Genomic DNA, 22,385 nt, shown 5'->3' on the forward strand with positions numbered 1-22,385 from the left:
GGAAATAACCTCAGGCGTGAGTTGAACAAAAGTACATTTTGCCCTACCTGAAATTGTTTAGGAATAATATGCTTGTCATGCCAATATTTGATCTTTTCTTTATAAATTTTGGCATTTTCATATGCATGTAGTCGGTGTTCCTCCAATTCACTTAGCTCAAGTAATCGCTTTTCTCCTGCAAAATTAAAAACCATGTTAATAGATTTAATTGCCCAATAAGCTTTGTGCTCAATCTCTACAGGTAGGTGACAAGCTTTCCCATAGACTAAACGATACGGCGACATCCCTAGGGGTGTCTTAAATGCCGTTCGGTAAGCCCATAGTGTATCATCTAGCTTTGTAGCCCAATCCTTGCGTGATTTATTCACAGTTTTCTCCAAAATGAGCTTTATCTCTCTATTAGCTAGCTCTGCTTGTCCATTGGCTTGAGGATGATATGGAAGTGACGTCTTGTGCCTACAACCATATTTAAACAATAAGGAATCCAATTGTTTGTTACAAAAATGTTTCCCTTCATCACTCACTATGGCCTTGGGTATACCAAATCTACTAAAAATATTATTTTTAAGGAATCTAAGTACAATCTTAGAATCATTAGTAGGTGAAACGATTGCTTCTACCCATTTAGAAACATAATCCACTGCTACTAAGATGTACTTATTATTAAAAGAACTAGGAAATGGTCCCATAAAATCAATACCCCATACATCAAATAACTCAACTTCCAAGAATGTAGTCAGGGGCATTTCATTTTTTCGAGATATATTTCCAGTTCTTTGGCATGCATCACAATTTTTAACATATTCCCTAGCATCTCGGTACATAGTTGGCCAATAAAATCCTGATTGCCATACCTTTGCCACAGTCTTTGAAGTACTGAAATGACCACCTGTTTCAAGGTTATGACAATGATATAAAACATTATGTACCTCATCTTCAGGAATACATCTACGTATCATACCATCGGCACAATGTCTATATAGCAATGGTTCCTCCCAAAAGTAACTTTTGACATCATGTAAGAATTTCTTCTTTTGATGATAATTAAACCCCTTTTGAATCTCTCCACTGACCAAGTAGTTAGCAAAATCTGCATACCATGGAGAATTTCTAAGTGCTAGGACAAACTCATCCGGAAAATTCTCTTGAATTGGAACCTGATCTTTGATTGGGATATATTCCAAACGTGATAAATGATCTGTAATTAGATTCTCCGATCCCTTTTTGTCTTTTATCTCCACATCAAATTCCTGCAATAAAAGAATCCACCGAATTAATCTAGGTTTTGCATCCTTCTTATGTAGCAAATATTTAAGAGCTGAATGGTCCGTATATATAATAACTTTAGATCCTACTAAATAAGATCTAAATTTATCTAAAGCAAATATCACTGCCAATAGCTCTTTTTCTGTCGTTACATAATTGAGTTGTGCCTCATTTAATAACTTGCTAGCATAGTAAATGACGTGCAATCGTCCTTCTTTTTTTTGTCCCAAAACTGCTCCAACCGCATAGTCACTTGCATCACACATCAATTCAAATGGTAGTGACCAATCGGGTGAAGTTATAATTGGGGCCGAAATCAATTCCTTCTTCAACCTTTCAAATGCAACCAAACAATTGTCATCAAATTGAAAAGGAGTATCTTTACATAATAAATCACATAATGGCTTTACTATTTTAGAAAAATCTTTAATAAAACGTCTATAAAAGCCAGCATGTCCTAAAAAACTCCTTATCCCCTTGACATTGCTTGGAGGATCAGAGAGTTTGTCCAAAATTGTCTTATTTCTGCATCTCGTTTGCGGAATATCCCATTCTGCTGGAGCAGCAGACCTTTTGTTTAAAAAGTTCTTTTGGCTTCAATGTTTTGGAGCAATTAGTCTTTCCAGCCCTTCTTTTTTGCAATATCTGCTGGATTTGAATTCTACTTAATATCCTCAAGAAAGAAGGACAACTTGTAGTTTCCACTCTAGACATGTATTATTGAGGTTGACGTTAGTCTGTTTTAGTTCTTTGATGCTTGCTAAATTGTGTGTTCAGTGCTTTGTACGGTTGTATGACTTTCTTTAAGCAATCTGTGCATTGTTGTTTTCTCATTCAGAAAACTTGCAATCCTTAATAGTTGTAAGAAATGGATTTTCTGTCTCCTGATTTCAATTAAATATGTATGTATATGTCTCTAGTCTTTCAAAATGGAGCTTCTGAAGTATCAGCATATTTTACTCTAGCAGACACTAATTCTGGAAAAACTAGAGATAAATATATAGCGAGTCAGCATTTGTTGTTTTTTCTTTCATCCTTGCAGTCACTGTGCTGACAACTTCCAAAGTCTTATGAAGAGCTTATTGTTTTCTAAATTATCCATTATGTTTGACAATTGGCAGTGGTTCAACTTGAGGATATGCTCTGGTATCTTCAGGGCTTTAGTCTAGATATGTATTGAACTCTTGCTAGCATCCTGTATAGCAACTTGTAATAGCTTCAACTTGATCCATTTTTTTGACATGCTGGCTTTCATTGCATGGAAACTTGAATTTACTTGGTTTAATTTTATCAAAAGTTTGTCAGAGAAGTTTGTTTTGAGTATCTTTTTAGTTGATATAGAAGACACGTGCTATGTTGATGAATGCACATCATCAGTTGTATCGGCTCGTAGAGAGCATGCTTGGAGCAGGCTGATGACTCCTGTTAGAAGTTTTTGGAACTATATAGGGTACATGCCTCAAAAATGATACTTGATATGTGCCCTCTTAAAGAGTCCTTGAATATTGCGTGTTCTGTGAAAGATGTATATATCAACATTATAATATCTTGACTGTATGTTAGCATCAGAACTGTAGATCTTGAAAGGTGCAATTATAGAAGAAGTGGTTTATCACCTCCATGAAGATTTGGTCTTTATAGCTAGTACCTTACGCAACCCAAGGGATAAAGCCCAATGGAAAATCATAGGGTTTTACATATAAAAACCTAAGTGTTGACAGTGACTGCAGAATGTAGCGTTCACTGTAAGTGTTACTTTTCTGGCAGGAGATGCCTGATAATGTGTATCACTGACTTTGAGTGTGTTATATGTACATTTATAAATGAACACATAAAATTCCTTTATTGTGTCGAATAGTTCTTTAGCTACAATTTCACCGAGAATCCACTCCCAGACTTGGTGCGGATGTTGTACAATTCTTTCTGTGCATGATACTCATCTGCAGGATTGTTGTAAAATTTTCATCCTCTTTGTAGGCTACCAAGATATATTTGGTTCGTTAAACTGCAAGACATCTTAATGTATTTTGGCTTCTAAATGGTTTATGAATCTTTTCAAATTAATTAGCATGTTTTGTTGTGCCTCACATTCATAATTCAACAAGATACCACTAGGGGTGTCCTGGCATGTAGCTCACACCATCAGGGTGACACAGCCGAGCATTATTTCTCAAATCTTGTAGTGAGAGCGAGACTGCTCAATCTCAAATGGTTCAATTGAGAATAATATAAATGTGTAGAAATAGTAGAATGGTATGATGAAAGTGGTTACTTAGATTTGAATTTTTGACCAGTGTACTTTAAGTTTTCAGTCTATACCTTTTGCTTATGCTTACGATTTTCTTCCAGCTTCACAATGTCCTGACTTCTAGACCTTTAAGTTTCTGAATATTTAACCAAAAACAGATGCATAGATTTCTTGTTCCACCGAGTGTTTTAGATCCTTGCACTGATTCATATTTGGCAAGATTTCTACATATTCTTTGCTTAGAAATTTTTTTCTTCCTGTAGCTCAAAAGTTTTGGCCATCATTTGGTAGGTCAATGGATGCAACATAATTGAACACTGCATTACACAGGAAGAAATTCAATACAATTCAGGGACATCCCCAAGGCGTTCAGCCCTGGAAATGCAAAGATGTCTACTTGAGTGAGATTCACATTAAAGGCATCGAACACTTTTCCCCTTTCATGTGGCCAGTCGTAGCATCCAAGGGAAGGCATTGGTAGAATGCAGAAGTGACAAAAAATGTCAAGAAAAGACGAGGTGAATACTAAGATTATTGTAGGAAGCCGTGCTCAAGAATGATACGATTATTAGCTCTCTGGTTGCTAGGAATTACGTAAGTTGGTATATATGTCCCAGGGCAAGAATGATAGATGTATTTGTACGCGATAAAAATTTTGTCTACAGTATTTACAGAAGACGAGGTGAATACTAAGATTATTGAAGGAAGCCGTGTTCAAGAATGATACGATTATTAGCTCTCTGGTCGCTAGGAATTACGTAAGTCGGTATATATGTCCCAGGGCAAGAATGATAGATGTATTTACAGAAGCCCATATAGGCGGCGTTGGGGCAACTTTTCAAATATGGCTGCCAATTAACGTAGGCTGTGGCGCATACATGGATTGGATATCATATCAGCCTGGGGTTGTTTTTATTCGGAAAAAAATGGATTGGTCTGTATCTCATTACATATTTGTTTGGTATGTGCTTAACGTTGTGCAAGTTATCAAATAAGCAATCATTTGGCACTTTTTTCTTCAATTAGATTAGTCTGTATCTCATTGCATCATGATTTAAAATGGCCCTTGTTCCTTCATTTAGATTGAGTCGATCGTGAGATTTAACTCCTATTTGAATTTGATGCTCTCAATTCTCTAGTTTGCCGTTCTCAATCAGGAAAAGAAAAATAATGTTATGAAGTACTCCTCTCACTGGAGTCATACAGCCATGGCTCCCAGATGACAAAAGCAATTAAACAGACATTTCGTCAAAATGACAAAAATATAGCAATTGTATACAGCTCAATTATCAGGAAAAGGAAGAGTTTGAATGCTTGCACGGAGGCAAGAATTTCAAATTTTACTCGAACTTGTAAAACTTCAGAGAGAGGAAAAAATGCAGTAGAAAACTCCAATTTTGTAACCACATCGAGTCAAGAATTTTATTCAGTACACTAACCAGTTTCATCACGCAAGTAAACTCAAATGCTAAGAAGTCACATGCATCTAAATAAAAAATTTGAAGATGACAGCTTTAATCTTTTGTTATTGTTTTCTGCAGTAGATTATATGTCTTTTTAGTTTTATAATTTTGAAGAATACTGTTTCTATGCGTAGTTGTTATTGTTTATTTTTAGTTTTATAATTATGATGATTACTGTTTATAATTATGTTGACAATTATATTTCTTCAAAAGACTCAAAGAGTGTCAGAAACTAATTAAAGAAAATTCAATGGGCTTGCAATGCTTTAGTTTTTCTGCTTCAAAAACAAATTTAGGATTTGATACTTAGAAAATTGACTAAAAGGTATTACATAGTAATAAGACACGTGTCATCAGACTATATGCTGCATCACTATCAATCATGCACGTTCAACCAAATAAGTGAAGTAATTTTACCATGTTTGGAACCCACCAGACAAATTAATAATTCTATTTTTCGTTGTCAAACCACCTATCTCAAAATTGACAAAATTAAAAATGGCATGACGACTATATTGAGTATATGCATAAATAGTTTTTCACTTTCACTTGGTTGTATTTGGAACAGCATAACAGTACGGACCATATTGAGTATATTCCTTTGTAAAGAAGGCATGAGGGTCATCCACGAATGCGGGTCCAATTATGCATGTGCAATACACGGCATGGAATGTACGTATCTTTGAATTCGGTAACAATAATTGGATTTTATAAACAAATCTTCAATAAGAAGTATAAACTACTAGGGTTGGCCTAGTAGTTAGAGGAGAAATTTTAGAGTTTTTTCTATTATCAAGTTTAGGCTTTGAATTCTATGTCTGACAATTGAAAATAAGAAGACTGTGAAGAGGAGTGGAATGGTAAAAGGAAAAAAAAAAGTAAAGAAGTGTGCGTGCTTGCATGTATATATATACACGCATATATATACATACACACACATATATGTGCGTGCACGTGTAAAGAAATGATATATTTTAGTAACTTAGTTCATGTATGTTTCGAGTGCAAGTTTATTAGGAAAAATTTTTAGAGTATTTTCTCCACACATTTCTGATTTACCTCTTTACCTTAACATCACATTGTAAAATGTATTTTTCTAAAAAAATTCCTATTCAAATATATCCAGTTCTTATTTTTTTCAAAAAATAAAGAAAAATTTGTATTGCTAAAAATGGGTGATAGAAGATGCTTAAAAAGCAGAAATGAAACTTTGAACATTGTTGAATGGTCAAAGATTCAATGCTGATTGAGACCCTATAAATTAGAGGTCTTGTGTTCAAACATTATGCCCTTTTTACTTCTTAATTTAATCTACTCTTTCTCTACTAAAAAAAAGAAGAAGAGGGAACTGGTGTGTGTATGTTTAATATGCTTGCGTGCATTTACTTTGACAAACATACATACATATACATACATACATATATATATATATATATAAACATCGTACTCAATGATTGCCACGGAAGATTCCTCCTTAGCCAAATTATTTAAAGTATTTATACTTCCTTCATTACCCTAAGCCACATTTCATCGTCCGTTTGAAAAAGTCTAACCCAATCTGGCCACTTATGTGTAAGCTTGTCCAAATCGGCCGAGCTGTAGTGAAAAACCCAGTATTCATTTTCAAAGTTAGGCTCCTACTGGAACACACGTACCTAAGGGGGATCACATTCTGGTATTGTAGTTTTTCATGATTTTCTTCAGTAAAAGCCTTAAACCCCACTTGCACTAGGGTACAACGAACAAAGGTGAGTTGGATATACTTCCGTATGACTGCAGAACTCATTTCCACAATGCGATTTTGACGCAGCAATAAGAAATTATATCAAACTTGAAATCAGTCATCCTTTGGGGTTCTATAAATAGCATCCTCCCTGTCAGTTATGGACACATTCTTGCCTAGCCACTTTTAGTTTCAGCCAAACTACATTTTCATACCTAGCTCAACTGAAATTAAACTTTCCATGGCATACCAGAGCGCCTACAATATGAATTACCAGATACTACTATGCTTGATACTCTTCTCCCTAGGCCTTCTCCTACCACTGCCATCCCATTCTGCTGATCCAAGCCCACTGCAAGATTTCTGCGTTGCAGATCTTGATTCCTCTTTATTCATTAATGGCTTTCCGTGCAAAAACCCTGATAACGTATCTTCACAAGACTTCTTCGCCAATGGGTTCCAACAAAGTCCAGGAGAATTCAATATTTTCGACGTCAATGTCACTCGGCAAGATGTTCATCGATTTCCAGGACTCAACACTCTAGGGCTGTCAATGAACCGAGTGGTTTTGAAGCCTGGAGGGCTGAATGCACCCCACGTCCACCCTCGTGCAGCCGAGCTGGCTCTAGTCATGGATGGAAAACTGTTTGTAGGCTTTGTGACAACCGGAAACGTTTTCTACTGGAAAATTGTGACTTCAGGAGAGTTGTTTGTGATTCCTCCTGGGCTAGTGCACTTCCAACTGAATATTGGACACGAGAACGCACGCTTCTTCGCCTCGTTCAACAGTCAAAATCCAGGGATTCAGTTCGCCCCCCTTGCTCTTTTTAACTCCACGCCTTCGATTCCTGATCTCGTGTTGAGTAAAGCATTTCAAGTAAATCAAAGTATCATTGAGCTCATTAAGTCTAGGTTTGCAACTGTGTCGACTGTGTCGACCGTGCTTAAGTCATCTTACTAACATCGTATTCCAGGGTGTTGTTCATTATAGTTGGCATATTAAATAATAAAAACTTCTATATTATTGTTTAATTGTATTTTGGTCAAGTTAATTTTTAGTAGTTTTATTGGCGTCAAATTAGGATAGTTTTACTATTTAGAAACTAGTATTGTATTAAGTAATTTCTTATGGTTGTCAGTAGTCTGGTGTCGGATTTAGTTGGAAACAATAAAAGTTTGAGTCTTGTTATTGATATTAGTCCTCTTCATGTAAATTAGCCTCCATATATATATATATATATATTATATTTATATTTATATTGGTTTTGTGAAAGTTATCTCCTATATTTTTTTTGGGTATAATTATTAGGCTCTACATCTGGTATCGGATCCTATTTGCATGAAATTAATCTTTGGGTGAGTTGTCAGAGTTAGGACACAAGATTTGCCGGGACCGTTCAATTGATCACGTAGGGCCATTATGTTGGTTTTGGAGTATTTAATTGGTGAAAATTAGACCATAAAATTGGTGTGAAAATTATTAACTTGATTGTGGATATTGCTAATGGTGACAGTTTTTGACATGGTACGTAAACACGGCACAAAAAATCCTAAATGAAACATGATACGGAATAATTTATGTTAAAAATGAATCCACACGAACATGACACGCAAACAGAAGGGTTGTATTGGGCCAATCCGTAGGTTGATATGACTAACATGTTTTTGACAAGTTAAGAATTTTGAAAAAATGCTACTTGCTTCCATCCTAATACTGCACTTAAAATAAATGGTTTTGTATTAAATTTTATAGTTTAAGAACTAAAATAATATAATCAACTTCCTATAAGAATACATAAACAACACATAAATCGAGACTCTGCAAATTCACATATGCAACTGTTATGATTTTAATTTTTTGCTTCCTTCCTTTAATATTCTTATTTTCTCAAATTGACAAGCATAAACAACCTCTATGATTTTAACTTTTCACTTCCTGCCTTCACTCTTCAAATTGATCGAAACTTACCTTTAGATCAAATATTGCTCAATTTTTCTTCCTTTCTTGTGATTAAATATCTTTTCTAGGTAAACTTTAATATTTCACAAATTTTCTATCATTTTTGTCTATTTTATTTGAACATTTTCTAGTTTATACTGCTCCTTTATTTTATCATTTTCCCTATCATTTTCTTTCTTGTGAAAGAAAAATAAAATAGGCTTTTTTCTGTATATTATTAATGAGATAATCATGCATCCAAAACTTACACAAGTAAAAATCCAATGACAGGCTACAGCCAAATTAGATTAAGAGAATATTACATATATTCTTGAAAGAGAACCATGTTTTATTTTTTGGCAATATTTCTCCTATAATTTTTATATAAAAAGTTAAATGAGTCAATTGGGTCAAAACATGTGATGAACCTGTCCAAATGTGTGGAGAATTGCAGCTTAAAAATGTTTTTGAAGATTAAGAATTCAAATTTATATTAATGAAATTTACAAATGAGATTATTATTGCTAAACTTGATTCAATAGAGAGCTTGATTTAAGGGAAACAATGTTGGCATATTAAATTATAGCTAAAAATTTGAATTTTCTATACTATTATTTAGTAGCATTTTGGTCACACAAATTTTTTTAGTAGTTCTATGAGAGCTAAGTTATGGTAGTATATTTAAGAATTGGAAGCTCTAGGACATAGAGGTTCTGGGTTCAAATCTCCATTCCTCCTCCCCATTTCTTAAATCCTATCCCTCCCCTTGATTAGAAAAAATTAAAGAAAAGGTTAAAATAATTATTTAGAAATTGGTACTGTATTAGATAATTATTGTAGTTATCAATACTTGTTTATCAAATCATGTAATCTGTAAGTAGAGTCATATTACCATACCCACTTGAGAAGATTGGAAGTTTAATAGCCTTGTTGTTGTGGTGTTATTAATATTATATTATTAATATCATTGTTCTTTTCTCGCATATACGTGTATATGTGTAAATTAGCCTCCCATATACATTGGGTTTGTGGAATTTATCTCTCATAATGATTTTTTGGGTATAATTGTCAGGCCCCGTTCCCAGAATGTAGCACCATCACGCCCTAGACAATGCTAAAGGCGTAAGGCAACAAATTTCCAAAGCAACTACATTTACCTTTATATAAACTTTTTAAATCCGCAAATACAAGATCATCTATAACAGCAATTTTGTGTCTTCCAAAATAAAAGAAAGATCAAACCTTCTACAATATGTACAATATTCAAATCCTATCATAAGGTATCTTATATATAAGTACAAAAGTTATCCTCCAACCCAAAGTCATCTCCATCTCCATTACAACCCCCAAGAGCTATCAAGGTTTACTTCAATGAACTCATCATTAACTGCATAATTATAACAAAGGGGTGAGCAAAATCTCACTCAATAAGTAGTGCATGTATCTCATTATTGGCCTGAGCATGTTACATACATAATATATATTTCAAACGTCATTAACTTACACATATAACTTTATAAGAACATGGTTACTATAAACATTTCAATGGCATATCATACATCACACACAAAAAGGAGCTCAAACCATAAGACAACAATTGACCCAGGATATCCAGTTGTTAACTTAAACTTAACCAGTTAACACAGTTCATAGTGCTAACAACCACACAGTTAGACCGTTTCATATTGCTAACTACAACACGGATAGCTCGTTTCATATACCAATTACTTGCGAGCAACTAGTCCTGTCAAAAGTCGCTTATACAAGAGCTCAACAAACATAACATTTCATTTCACAAATGACCATGGCAAGAGTAATAACTAATATCACAAATTATACTTGCTCATGCCATTTTAGCAATTAGACAAGTAGCTTTCATAATTTATCATTCAAAAGATAAAGGATACGTGTACCACTTACCTCGATCCAATTGATACCCACGCTAGTTCAAGTAATCGGAAAAATAGCTACCTTCCTCACCTAGACATAATAATAAAATGTTCAATTACAATCTTAAAGATACCAAACTACTCCAAATTATCATAAACCCTTAACCACTAATTCCTAATAAAAGATCACTTCCTCATCAAAGTAGGACATAAGGGTTTACTTTAAAGGGTCACTAACTTCCAGAAATACAGAAATAGGGCAAGAGATTTATATAGATTAAAGCCCCCTGAATCTAGTTTCCAACGCAACAAACGGCACCTAAATCTGAATTTTCTACACCAAGTTATATCCAAAGCATTGAAATATGTCTATAGAGAAAATTCAATCTATCCGAGGATTATAACCAATCCATCCGAGGATTTTAGCCAATCCGTCCGAGGATTATAGCCATGGATTTCCAGCAAGCTTTCAAGGCAAAAACAAGTTCCAAATTCAATAATCAAGTTCCATTTCCATCTCAAGTCATCTTCCAACCTCCATAGTTGTCAAAATCAACATATTTCAGCTCCCAAAGTCATGTAAATACATAAATAATCTTGAAAATGAATTGCTAGCTCAAGTCATTCTTTCCCTCAACATTTCTCCTTTTTATATTGATGATAGCCCTATACCCATATGAAAATAGAGACCAAAACAAACTTTATACACCATAGCCATGGAAGCTAACCAAGGATTTGAACCAAATACTACCCAATCACCCAATCAAAGAAAACCAAGATCATGTTCAAGGTTTCAAGAAAATACCTTGGTTAGTTGGCAAAGTAGAATCTCCTAACTCCTCACTCCTCACTCCTTACTTGTACTTGATTTGTCAAGAATCCTCCTTGATTGTAAGGAAAAAGGAGAGAAATAAGAAAGGGTTTTGTTGGAGAAGGAAGAAAAAAAGGAAATGAAGAAGATGAAGAAATTTTTTGGTAAAGATGAATAGTGAAATCCCAATATTACTTTTATTCTTTCAAAATTTCACTTATTAACACATTGGTCACTCAACTTAACATCTTTCACTTTTCACCCCAAAATAGTATTTCTTCACACAAAATGCTCTACATGACACTTGGGTATCACATTCTCCCCCTCTAATATAAGTTTTGACCTCGAAATTTATTGTACCTCGTTGGTTAAACAAATGTGAATACTTAGTTCGCATTTCCTCTTCGAGTTCCCAAGTGGCTTCACGAATACTATGATTGGACCATTGAACTTTAACATAGAGAATTGTTCTTCTTCTTAGCACTTGATCTTTACGACCCACAATTCGAATTGGCTTCTCACTATAAGTTTGATCCTCTCATACCATTAATGGCTCATACTCTAGGATATAACTTGGATCAAATACATATTTTCTCAATTGCAAAACATGAAATACATTGTGAACTCTTGATAAAGATGGTGGCAAGGCTAACTTGTATGCCAATTCTCCAATTATATCCAAAATTTCAAAAAGCCCAACATATTTTGCACTCAGTTTTCCACTTTTCCCAAATTACATCACACCCTTCATTGGTGAAATTCTAAGATATAATTTATCCCCTTCTTGAAACTCTAAGGGTCTTCTTTTCAAATCAACCAACTCTTTTGTCTATCTTGTGCTGTTTTCAACCTTTCTCTTACTAGTGCCATCTTCTTGATTGTAGCTTGTACAAGTTCAGATCCAGTAATGATCCTTTCACCTACCTCATCCCAATATAAGGGCAATCTACACTTCCCCCCCCCCATATAGAGCTTCAAAAGCTAGCATGCCGATACTACTATGATAACTATTAGTGTAAGAGCACTCAATTAGCACCAGAGAATCCTCCCAACTGCCCCCAAAATCCATAACACATGCTCTAAGCATGTCCTCCAAGGTTTGAATTGTACGCTCTGATTGCCCGTCGATTTGAGGATGATAAGCTGAGTTGAGGTTTAACTCGGTTCCCGTGGCTTGTTGGAGACTTTTCCAAAATCGAGAGGTGAATCTAGGATCACGATCAGATACAATACTCATTGGGACACTATGATAATGAATAATACAATCCATATAGAGATTAGCCAAAGTATCCATAGATGCAGTAGCAACCATAGGTACAAAATGAGCTGATTTTGTCAGTTGATCAACTATCACCCAAATGGTGTCATTACCTCTCCTAGACCTTGGTAATCTAACAATGAAATCCATTGCTATATGCTCCTATTTCCATTCCGGTATTGTCAAAGGCTTTAATAATCTAGCAGGTCTTTGATGTTTGGCCTTTATTTGTTGACAAACTAAGCATTTAGACACATAATTCGCGATCACCCTCTTCATACCACTCCACCAATACGACTGCTTTAAGTCTCGGTACATCTTGGTGTTATTAGGATGAATAGAGCCTTGGAAGAGTGAGCCTCCGCCATTATTTCTTTTCGTAACTCCGGATCTTTAAGCACCACAAGCCGATTCCACATCCATATACTACCATCCTTGAGTAGGTGAAAGTCGGGTAATTCCTCACTTTTAACTTTTTCCTTGATTTTCACCAACTCAGTATCATTTTCTTGAGTTTCCTTGATTCTCGAAATTAAAGATGGTTAGGCAACTAGAGTTGCGAGCACATGCGTGAAGGATTCTACCACCTCTAAATTCAATTCCTCCATTTTTTTTACTAACATAATTGCTATCATTCCTGAATTTTTCCTGCTCAAAGCATCGGCAACCTTGTTTGTTTTTTCTGGATGATAACTAATGGTAAGATCATAATCTTTCATTAACTCAAGCCATCTTCGTTGTCTCATGTTGAGCTCTTTCTGAGTGAACAAATACTTTACGCTTTTATGATCTGTAAAGACCTCACTTTGCTCCCCATACAAGTAGTGCCTCTAAATCTTCAAAGCAAGAACAACGACTACCAATTGCAAATCATGTGTAGAATAGTTTTGTTCATACCGCTTCAATTGACGAGATGCATAAGCTATGGCCTTCTCATTTTGCATTAGCACACATCCCAACCCATTTTTGGATGTATTGCTATAAATAGTGAAACCTCCAGATCTAGAAGGTAAGGTGAGAACTGGTGCTGAAACAAGCTTATTCTTCAATTCTTGAAAACTATCTTAACATTTAGGTGTCCACTCAAACTTAACATGCTTTTGAGTTAGACAAGTCAAGGACAAAGCAATAGTAGAAAAACTTCAACAAAATTTCTATAGTTGCCAGCTAAGCTCAAAAAACTCCTCAATTCTACCACGTCAGTAGGTCGGGGCCAATCCACAATAGATTCTATCTTCTTAGGATCCATAAAGACACCATCTTGAGAAATAACATGCCCAAGGAAGGACACACTTTGAAGCCAAAATTCACATTTGTTGAGTTTAGTATAAAGCTTCTCATGCCTCAAGACTTGTAAAACATCTCGCAGGTGATTTTCGTGCTCCGCATCACTTGTGGAGTATACCAATATATCATCAATGAACACCACCACAAATCGGTCTAATTGCTTTTTGAATACCCCATTCATCAAATCCATAAAGGCTGCAGGAGCATTAGTCAACCCTAAAGGCATGACGAGAAATTCATAATGGCCATACCTTATTCTGAATGCACTCTTTGAAATATCCTACAGTTTAATCCTTAATTGATGGTATCTATAAGAAGATCTATTTTTGAAAATACCTTAGCCCTTTTTAATTGATCAAACAGGTCGTCTATACGAGGCAATGGATACTTATTCTTGATCATAATTTTATTGAGCTCCCAATAATCAATGCACAATTGCGTACTTCCATCCTTCTTTTTTACAAATAAAACTAGGGCACCCTAAGGGGATACACTTGGTCGAATCAATTTCTTGTCAAGCAACTCCTGAACTTGAACTTTAAACTCCTTCAACTCTGTGGGGGCCATCCGATAGGGTGCCTTAGATATAGGTTCTGAGTTGAGTATTACATTAATCTCAAAATCAATTTCTCTCTTGGGAGGCAGACCTAATAATTCATGTGAAAACACATCTGAAAATTCTCTTGCAATTGGGATATCCTCAAGTTTTATCTCCCCTTTCTTACTAGAGTCTGCTATATAAGTTAGAAAACATTCACAGCCCTTCCTAATTGCTCTCCAAGTTTGTATGGCAGATAAAATGGGTAGAGACTTCTTTGGTTTTCCTCAACACCCTTGAAAAGAAAAAGGTGGAATGTTTGGGGTTTAAAAATCAACACTTTTACCCATACAATCTATATGGGCATAATTTTGCGATAGCCAATCCATACCTAAGATAGCATCAAATTATATTCAATTGCACTAGATTTGCCTTAAACTCTCTCCCACCTAAATCTAAAGTACAGCCTTCATACATAAGGTGAGAAACTAAAACTTTTCCCCCGGGAATGGCTACACGATACAGGTCATCCAAAACATAGGGTTTAATATCTAACTCTCATGCAAACTTCTTTGAAATGAAAGAATGGCAAGCCTCACAATCAAATAACACATACGCTGGAAGAGACTTAATCATTACCATACCTGTCACAACATCCTCTACTCCCGCTGCTTCTTGTTCAGTCAAGGCATATACCTTAGAGTTTGAGTAAGGTCGATTTGCACTAGAATTCAAGCTGTTTCCTGGGCTATTGTTGCCTCTAGTTTGCTTAGAATTCGGGCAATTACTCATTTTATGCCCCACTTCTCCACAACTAAAACAAGCTCCCGTTTTCCACCTGCATTCTCCCGGATGAACCCGATGACAATAATCACATAACTTAGATGGGTTAGTAGGTAGACACATTGGAAAAGGTTGTTGAGAAGAAGTAGCCTGTTGCGAAATTATAGGTCTTGGTAACGGTGCTTGTCGGGGAGGTTGCATTGGTCGAAGAGGTTGCATTACACGAGAAGGCTGACCATGTTGACGAAGTTGGCCTTGTATTACAATTTGTCTATTTCTCCTTTGTCTCGTCTCTTCATCCTCCTAAAGAATGTCTTGTTCAACATCTAAACTAGCTTCATACATTTGGTCACAATTGGCATAGAAATTTTCAGATATTTTTTATTGAATCCGACTATTCAATCCTCCCTTAAAGGAGACCATCTTCATAGTCTCATCGGCCATTGTAGAAGGGACGAAGCATCCCAAGGAGAGAAAAGTAGTGTAGTACTCGCCCACAGACATGGAACCTTGCTTAAGGTTATTTAATATTCGAATCTTTTGAACTCGAATAGCTGGTGGAAAGTAATGTTATAGAAACATCTTTTTGAACTCATCCCATGTCAAAGTACGACCTGAAGAAACCATGGTGAGGGCTACACCATCCCACCATTTCTCTGCTTCACCAAGAAAGATGTCACTACTTGAGGTCGAATATCTTCTGGCACCATCATAGTTTTGAATTTCTTCTCAATTTGGGATAACCATCTCTCTGCCACATTCGAGTTTGGGCCTCCATCAAAAGTAGGCAAATAGACCTTGCTAAGCTCCTTGAAATGGTACTTAACACTAACCCATATCTTGCTCTCTTTTTTTTTGTTGTTGTTGTTGTTGATATTGCTGCCATCCATGCATGAACTAATATGCCACAGATAAGGTAGCTGGATCTAATTTTAGGGAGGAGGGGTGCTTTGATTTGTATTATTTGAATTCAAAGGAGGTGTTACCCTAGACGTATCTTCACCTTTACGTCTTTGAGCGGCTTGGTGAGCATCTAACATAAATCCCCCAATAGGGGTATCCAATTCATCTTCATTCCCATTCGGTCCAAGATTTTCAAGTACCACATCTTCTTCTCCCGTAGCTCATACATTATTCTCTTGAATACTGACAATATCCCTTTGCTTTCTTTTTGGTGCCATCCTGCAAACACAAATTAGGCTAGGGCAAAATCTACCTACACTAAGCTACCGAATCCTCAAGTGATAGCAATAGGTATTTGAACACAAAAATCAAAACTAAGTCAATCCAAACTAAGGTTGGCCACCCGAAGTGTAAATCAACTAGCTCGAATATTCTGTCCAACATACACACTACATTACATCAAACTTTCAATAAGTATTAATTCTTAAGGTACTATAAGTAAGATTGATATGTAGGCTCTGATACCAAATAAATGTCACGCCCCGTGTTCGGAATGTAACACCGCCACACCCTAGACAATGCTAAAGATGTAAGCCAACAAATTTCCAAAACAACTACATTCACCTTTATATAAACTTTCTAAATCCACAAATACAAGATCATCCATAACAACAATTTTGCGTCTTTCAAAATAAAAGCAAGATCAAACCTTCTACAATATGTACAATATTCAAATCCTATTATAAGGTATCTTATATAGAAGTACAAAAGTCATCCTCTAACCAAAAGTTATCTCCATCTCCATCTCCATTACCACTCCTAAGATCTATCAAGATCCACTTCAACGAACTTATCATTAACTGCATAATTATAACAAAGAGGTGAGCGAAATCTCACTCAATATGTAGCACATGTATCTCATTATTGGCCTGAGCATGTTAGATACATAATATATGTTTCAAACGCCATTAACTTTACAAGAACATGGTCATTATAAACATTCCAATGGCATATCATACATCACACACATAAAGGAACTCAAACCATAAGACAACAATTGACCCCAGATTAACTTAATCGGTTAACATGGTTCATAGTGCTAACTTCAATATGGTTAGCCTGTTTCATATTGCTAACGACAACACAGATTACTCGTTTCATACACCAACTACCTGTGAGGAACTAGTGCCGTCAAAAATCGCTTATACAAGAGTTCAACAAACATAACATTTCATTTCACAAATGACCATGGCAAGAGTAATAACAACTATCACAAATTATACTTGGTCATGCCACTTTAGCAATTAGACAAGTACCTTTCAAAATTCATCTTTCAAAAGATAAAGGATACATGCATCACTTACCTTGATCCAATGGATACCTACGCTAGTTCAAGTAATCGAAAAAATGGCTACCTTCTTCACCTAGACATAATGATAAAATATTCAATTACAATATTAAAGATACTAAACTACTCTAAATTATCATAAAAAGGAGTCTAATACTACCCTTAACCACTAATTCCTAATAAAAGATCATTTCCTCATCAAAGCAGGACATAAGGGTTAATTTTAAAGGGTCACTAACTTTCAGAAATACATCAACATGGCAAGAGATTTATACAGAGTTAAACCCCCCTGAATCTAATTTCCAACGCAACAAACAGCAACTAAATCTGAGTTTTTTACATCAAGTTATGGCCAAAAAACTGAAATATGTCTGTACAGAAAATTCAATCCGTCCGAGAATTATAGCCAATCCGTCCGAGGATTATAGCCATGGATTTCTAGCACGTTTTCAAGGCAAAAAACAAGTTCCAAATACGATAATCAAGTTCCATTTCCATCTCAAGTCATCTTCCAACCTCCATAGTTGTCAAAATTAACATATTTTAGCTCCCAAAGTCATGTAAATACATAAACAATCTTGAAAATGAATTGTTAGCTCAAGTCATTCTTTCCCTCAACATTTCTCCTTTTTATATTGATGATAGCCCTATACCCATATGAAAATAGAGACCAAAACAAACTCTATACACCATAGCCATGGAAGCTAACCAAGGATTTGAACCAAATACTAACCAATCACCCAATCAAAGAAAACCAAGATCATGTTCAAAGTTTCAAGAAAATATCTTGGTTAGTTGTCAAAGTAGAATCTCCTAACTCCTCACTCCTTAGTTGTGCTTGATTTGTCAAGAATCATTCTTGATTGTAAGGAAAAAGGAGAGAAATGAGAAAGGGTTTTGTTGGAGAAGGAAGGAAGAAGATGAAGAAATTTTTTGATAAAGATGAATAGTGAAATCCCACTATCACTTTTATTCTTTCAAAATTTCACTTATTAACACATTGGTCGCTCAATTTAACATGTTTCACTTTTCACCACAAAATAGTATTTCTTCATACAAAATTCTCTACAAGACACTTGGGTATCACAATAATTGTTAGGACCGACAATTCTTATAGGCTGTCTGAGACCACAATATTCATGGATATAAATGAAAGCAAGAACATTTGATATAGCGCTAGGGATTTTCGTATCAGCCTTGACATCTATATGTATCTCTTCCATTTGGATATTTATCTACAACGAGTCTTTGTATCGATAATGCCCGACTAAATCAAAAAGAAAAGACAATTTGCATTATTTCTTTTTTCTCTTTTTTTTCCCAATGTGTCAAACAACAAGAATAGTAACCTCCTGTTGGATCCTTAATCCAACGTTGGACTTATATTTAAATGATTATGTGTTTCAAATTGTCAAATACGGTTAAATCCAATTAAAATGATCAAATATAATTTGGGCTTAATGTATCTAATAGGGTGTGGGCCTTTAATATGTAGAGACTTAAGGATATTTTTTATTTCTATGATGGGTTGAAATAGGAATCCAAAAGATAATAGGAATGTTATCTATAAATAGGGTTATAGTCCCCAGGTCACAAGTATTCTTATTATCGTATATTCTAGTACCACTGACGGGATTTTAATATACGTACAAGTTAAAAAAAATCGAATTACACCCGTTCACTGCAAGTATACAGGTCAACTAGTAGTTTAGGGTATATATCGGGTCGATCCCACAGGGAAGAGTGAACAATTATCGGTATTACTAAAACTTCTCTATTATTTAGACTATCAATGAATTATAACAAATTTAACCTACTGAAATTATACAAAATAACAAATAAAAGCTCCTTAGGTTGTGGTATCCTTAACTACTCATGCAAGTGCTATATTTGAATCATTGAGTGCTACATTTAGGCTAGTTATGGTGTAATTTTCTTATGCATTTGAATCCTACTTTCGTAGTAAATTAATTATACTTATAACTAATCCATACATATTCTCATGGTTATGAAATTAGCTACAAGTTCATTTCTTTAGTGAAATTACATGAAATGAATCACTAAAAATCACATAGGTGGACCTCTATTTTCGTAAGTGTACTCCTTATGATTAGCACTTCTTACACTAGTGTTAAATCTTAATTTTCATTGCAGAAACAATACCTTAGATAATCACAATCAATGGTACCAGATTAATCATGATTTAAAGAGTTAAAGTGCTAAATAACTTGCTCAAATAATAGCAATCAAATAGCCAAATAATAAACACTAACAATCATAGAAAGTTCAACCAAACCCAAGGCATAAATTTTAAAGACACGTAATAAACATGAAATCCAAAACTTGTATATTAACTAAATTTGGAATCAAGTACAAAAGATAAAGAGTTGGAAGGAATGTAACCCTTGTCACATGAGTTTCAACTCCTTCTTCTTCATCTCTATCTTCATCCTAATCTAGTTAACATACAAGAAGGATGAACTAATTAGCTAAACTAGCCTACACTAAGGAAACCGTATGATAATAGTGCTCTTTTCAATATTTGCTAGTTAGAGAGAATTTGCTATCAGAAAATCTGGCTACGTATGGATGTCCAGACATCTCCCAATGTCTCTGTACAAAAACTGCTCAAGAGCTCCATTTTTCCAAGTCAAATTCCCCTTTCTGATTCCCAAATCTTAGATTTGTTAAGATAGTCAATAACCAAGGTTTTTGACTTGAAAATAAGCCATATTGTCTGCCCTTTTGTCTTCTGAAGCATGTGCACCGAATTCCCTTGCAACTTATAGCTGGAAAGTAGTCTGAACACGAGAAATGGCTGAGCAAATTGTAGAATTTCGGCTACAAAACGCGCCTATACAAGCCGCAGCTTCAACCCACATTTTGCCAACTCGCGTTTTCAACTCTGTGAAATTGGCCTCACTTCAACTGCAATTTTCTCTATGATGGAGGCCGAACTAGCTTTTGTACAAAACACAAAAGTTGTAGCCCTTTGAGTTAGCTTTACAATGCTTAAAAATCATCCAAATCGGAGCTTTGTAGCCTAAGATATGATCGAAATACTATCACCTGGTCAAACCCCTGTTTCGATTTTTGACTACAGAATGCAGCTTCTGTATTCCGACTTTTTGTCCATGAAATAGCAGAATTGGATTTCGATGTTTTCATACCAATTGTCGGTCTCTTTCTTAGCTTTAAAATGGTATAAAGATCATCTCAATCCGATAAGTGTAGCTCCAGATATAGTCGAAATACCGAAGAGTGTCAAAACTGTTTTGAACCGCACTTCTTCACTTAAACGTTTTTCACTTCATTTCTCTTTTTTACCACTTGAATTCATCACCAATTATCTACTTTTCACCTCATTTGACATCCTTTGGTGATTGGATCATTAACTTGCAAGAAAATAAAGTTTTTACCATTAAAATCAATAGAAATGCCATATTAGTCATTTTTACAAAAGTTGTATCTTTTTACCAAAACCTAGTTATTTTAGTTATAAAACTAAATAATCAAACCAAAGTTAACTAATAAAATGTACTTAAAAATACGTAAAATAAACTCTTATCAACCACAAAACAGCTCTTTCCTGATATCCCATTGTCAGGAAAGATACTAAAGAAAAACTAAAGTACTCTCTCAAGAATTGGTAAATACGTGTTGACCTGTAAGGCCACCTCAAAATCTTCAAAGATTCAAATGCCAATTTGTCAACATGAATTTAGGTACGCTTCAGCATTTATATTATTGTTTTGTTCAAATATCTGAAATTGGGATTCTGGAAATTCCTACACCTCCTCCCTTTGAAATTTCAGAGAACAGAACCAAATATTTCATTCCTACTAACTTATGGGCACGCGTTACATCATTCCTACTCAATTTAACTATCTTAACGACTTAGAAAAAGCTAGCTACATATGCATTGTCTTCTTACATAGATAAAAGATGTGCAGGGCATATAGAAAGATCGTCCAAATGGGTTTAATTTGCTGCTTTTAAGCTTGACATTTGTAAGACTTATGACCGGGTATCATGGCAATTTCTACCGGCTGTTCTAAGAAAAATGGTTTTTCCAGAATCCAAGATTAATGTTGTTTTGAAGAGTATCTTTTTTGTCTCTTACTCAATTGTAATTTTTTTTTTTTTACTTAGGGTTATCCCAACCTTTCGGCCAATTAATTCCCTAAAACTGTGTAGCATCTTATCCTAAGGATACAGAGTAAGGTAGTACACAGAATTCGATTATGGGACATGGTAGTAACTATCAGACTACGGAATCAGTCCAACTACCCGCAGGACACTCAATCGTAGTTAATGGAGCACTATCATCGGTAATATATCCTACCAGAGGCCTTCGCCAGGGATGCCTCCTCTGATCATCATATCTCTATCTCATACCAAGAGGCGTTGTCAGCAGCATTATGTTCTTTGGCATCTATAGAATCTGTCCCCAAATATCGGTTAGTCGTGCAAGTCCTCCTGCATCGCATTTAGTATTTGCTGATGATAATATTTTTGTTTTTCAAGTGCTCGGAGGCAGCTGCACTGCACCTGAAGGTGGTATTGGAGAAATATGCACATTTCTCTGGGCAGGAGATGAAATTTAGCAAATTTAGTTTGGTCTTTAGCCTCAACGCGCCTGCTAATTTGAATCAATTAACATGCATCATATTCTCTATCCAATCAGTTCCTACAATAGGCAATGTTTTAAAACTCGGACAGTTAATTGAACCGGTGAAGTGTTCGGGTCAAGGTTCAACCGGTCGGACCGGTTCAACCCCGATTCAATGAATTTTTTTAAAAATAATTTATATAAATATGTATATGCACAAAATAAGACATGTATTGGGCTAATTTAAAACTTTATATGATGAAAAGTTTACTATTTTTGAATAACTTGGATTTTCAGAAATAAATTTTTTAAATTAT

The 22,385-nt window shown here is 35.2% G+C and overlaps 1 protein-coding gene across 1 annotated transcript; it reads left to right on the forward strand.

Moving 5' to 3' along the window:
- The first annotated feature begins 6,860 nt into the window (after positions 1–6,860).
- LOC140036974 (germin-like protein subfamily T member 1) lies at positions 6,861–7,732 on the forward strand. The gene has a single exon (XM_072080324.1). It carries the CDS (start codon positions 6,942–6,944, stop codon positions 7,659–7,661), a length of 720 nt encoding a protein of 239 aa, XP_071936425.1. The 5' UTR covers positions 6,861–6,941; the 3' UTR covers positions 7,662–7,732.
- Positions 7,733–22,385: the final 14,653 nt, after the last annotated feature.

Source organism: Coffea arabica, chromosome 2e (assembly GCF_036785885.1).
Source record: "Coffea arabica cultivar ET-39 chromosome 2e, Coffea Arabica ET-39 HiFi, whole genome shotgun sequence".
Lineage (NCBI taxonomy): Eukaryota > Viridiplantae > Streptophyta > Magnoliopsida > Gentianales > Rubiaceae > Coffea > Coffea arabica.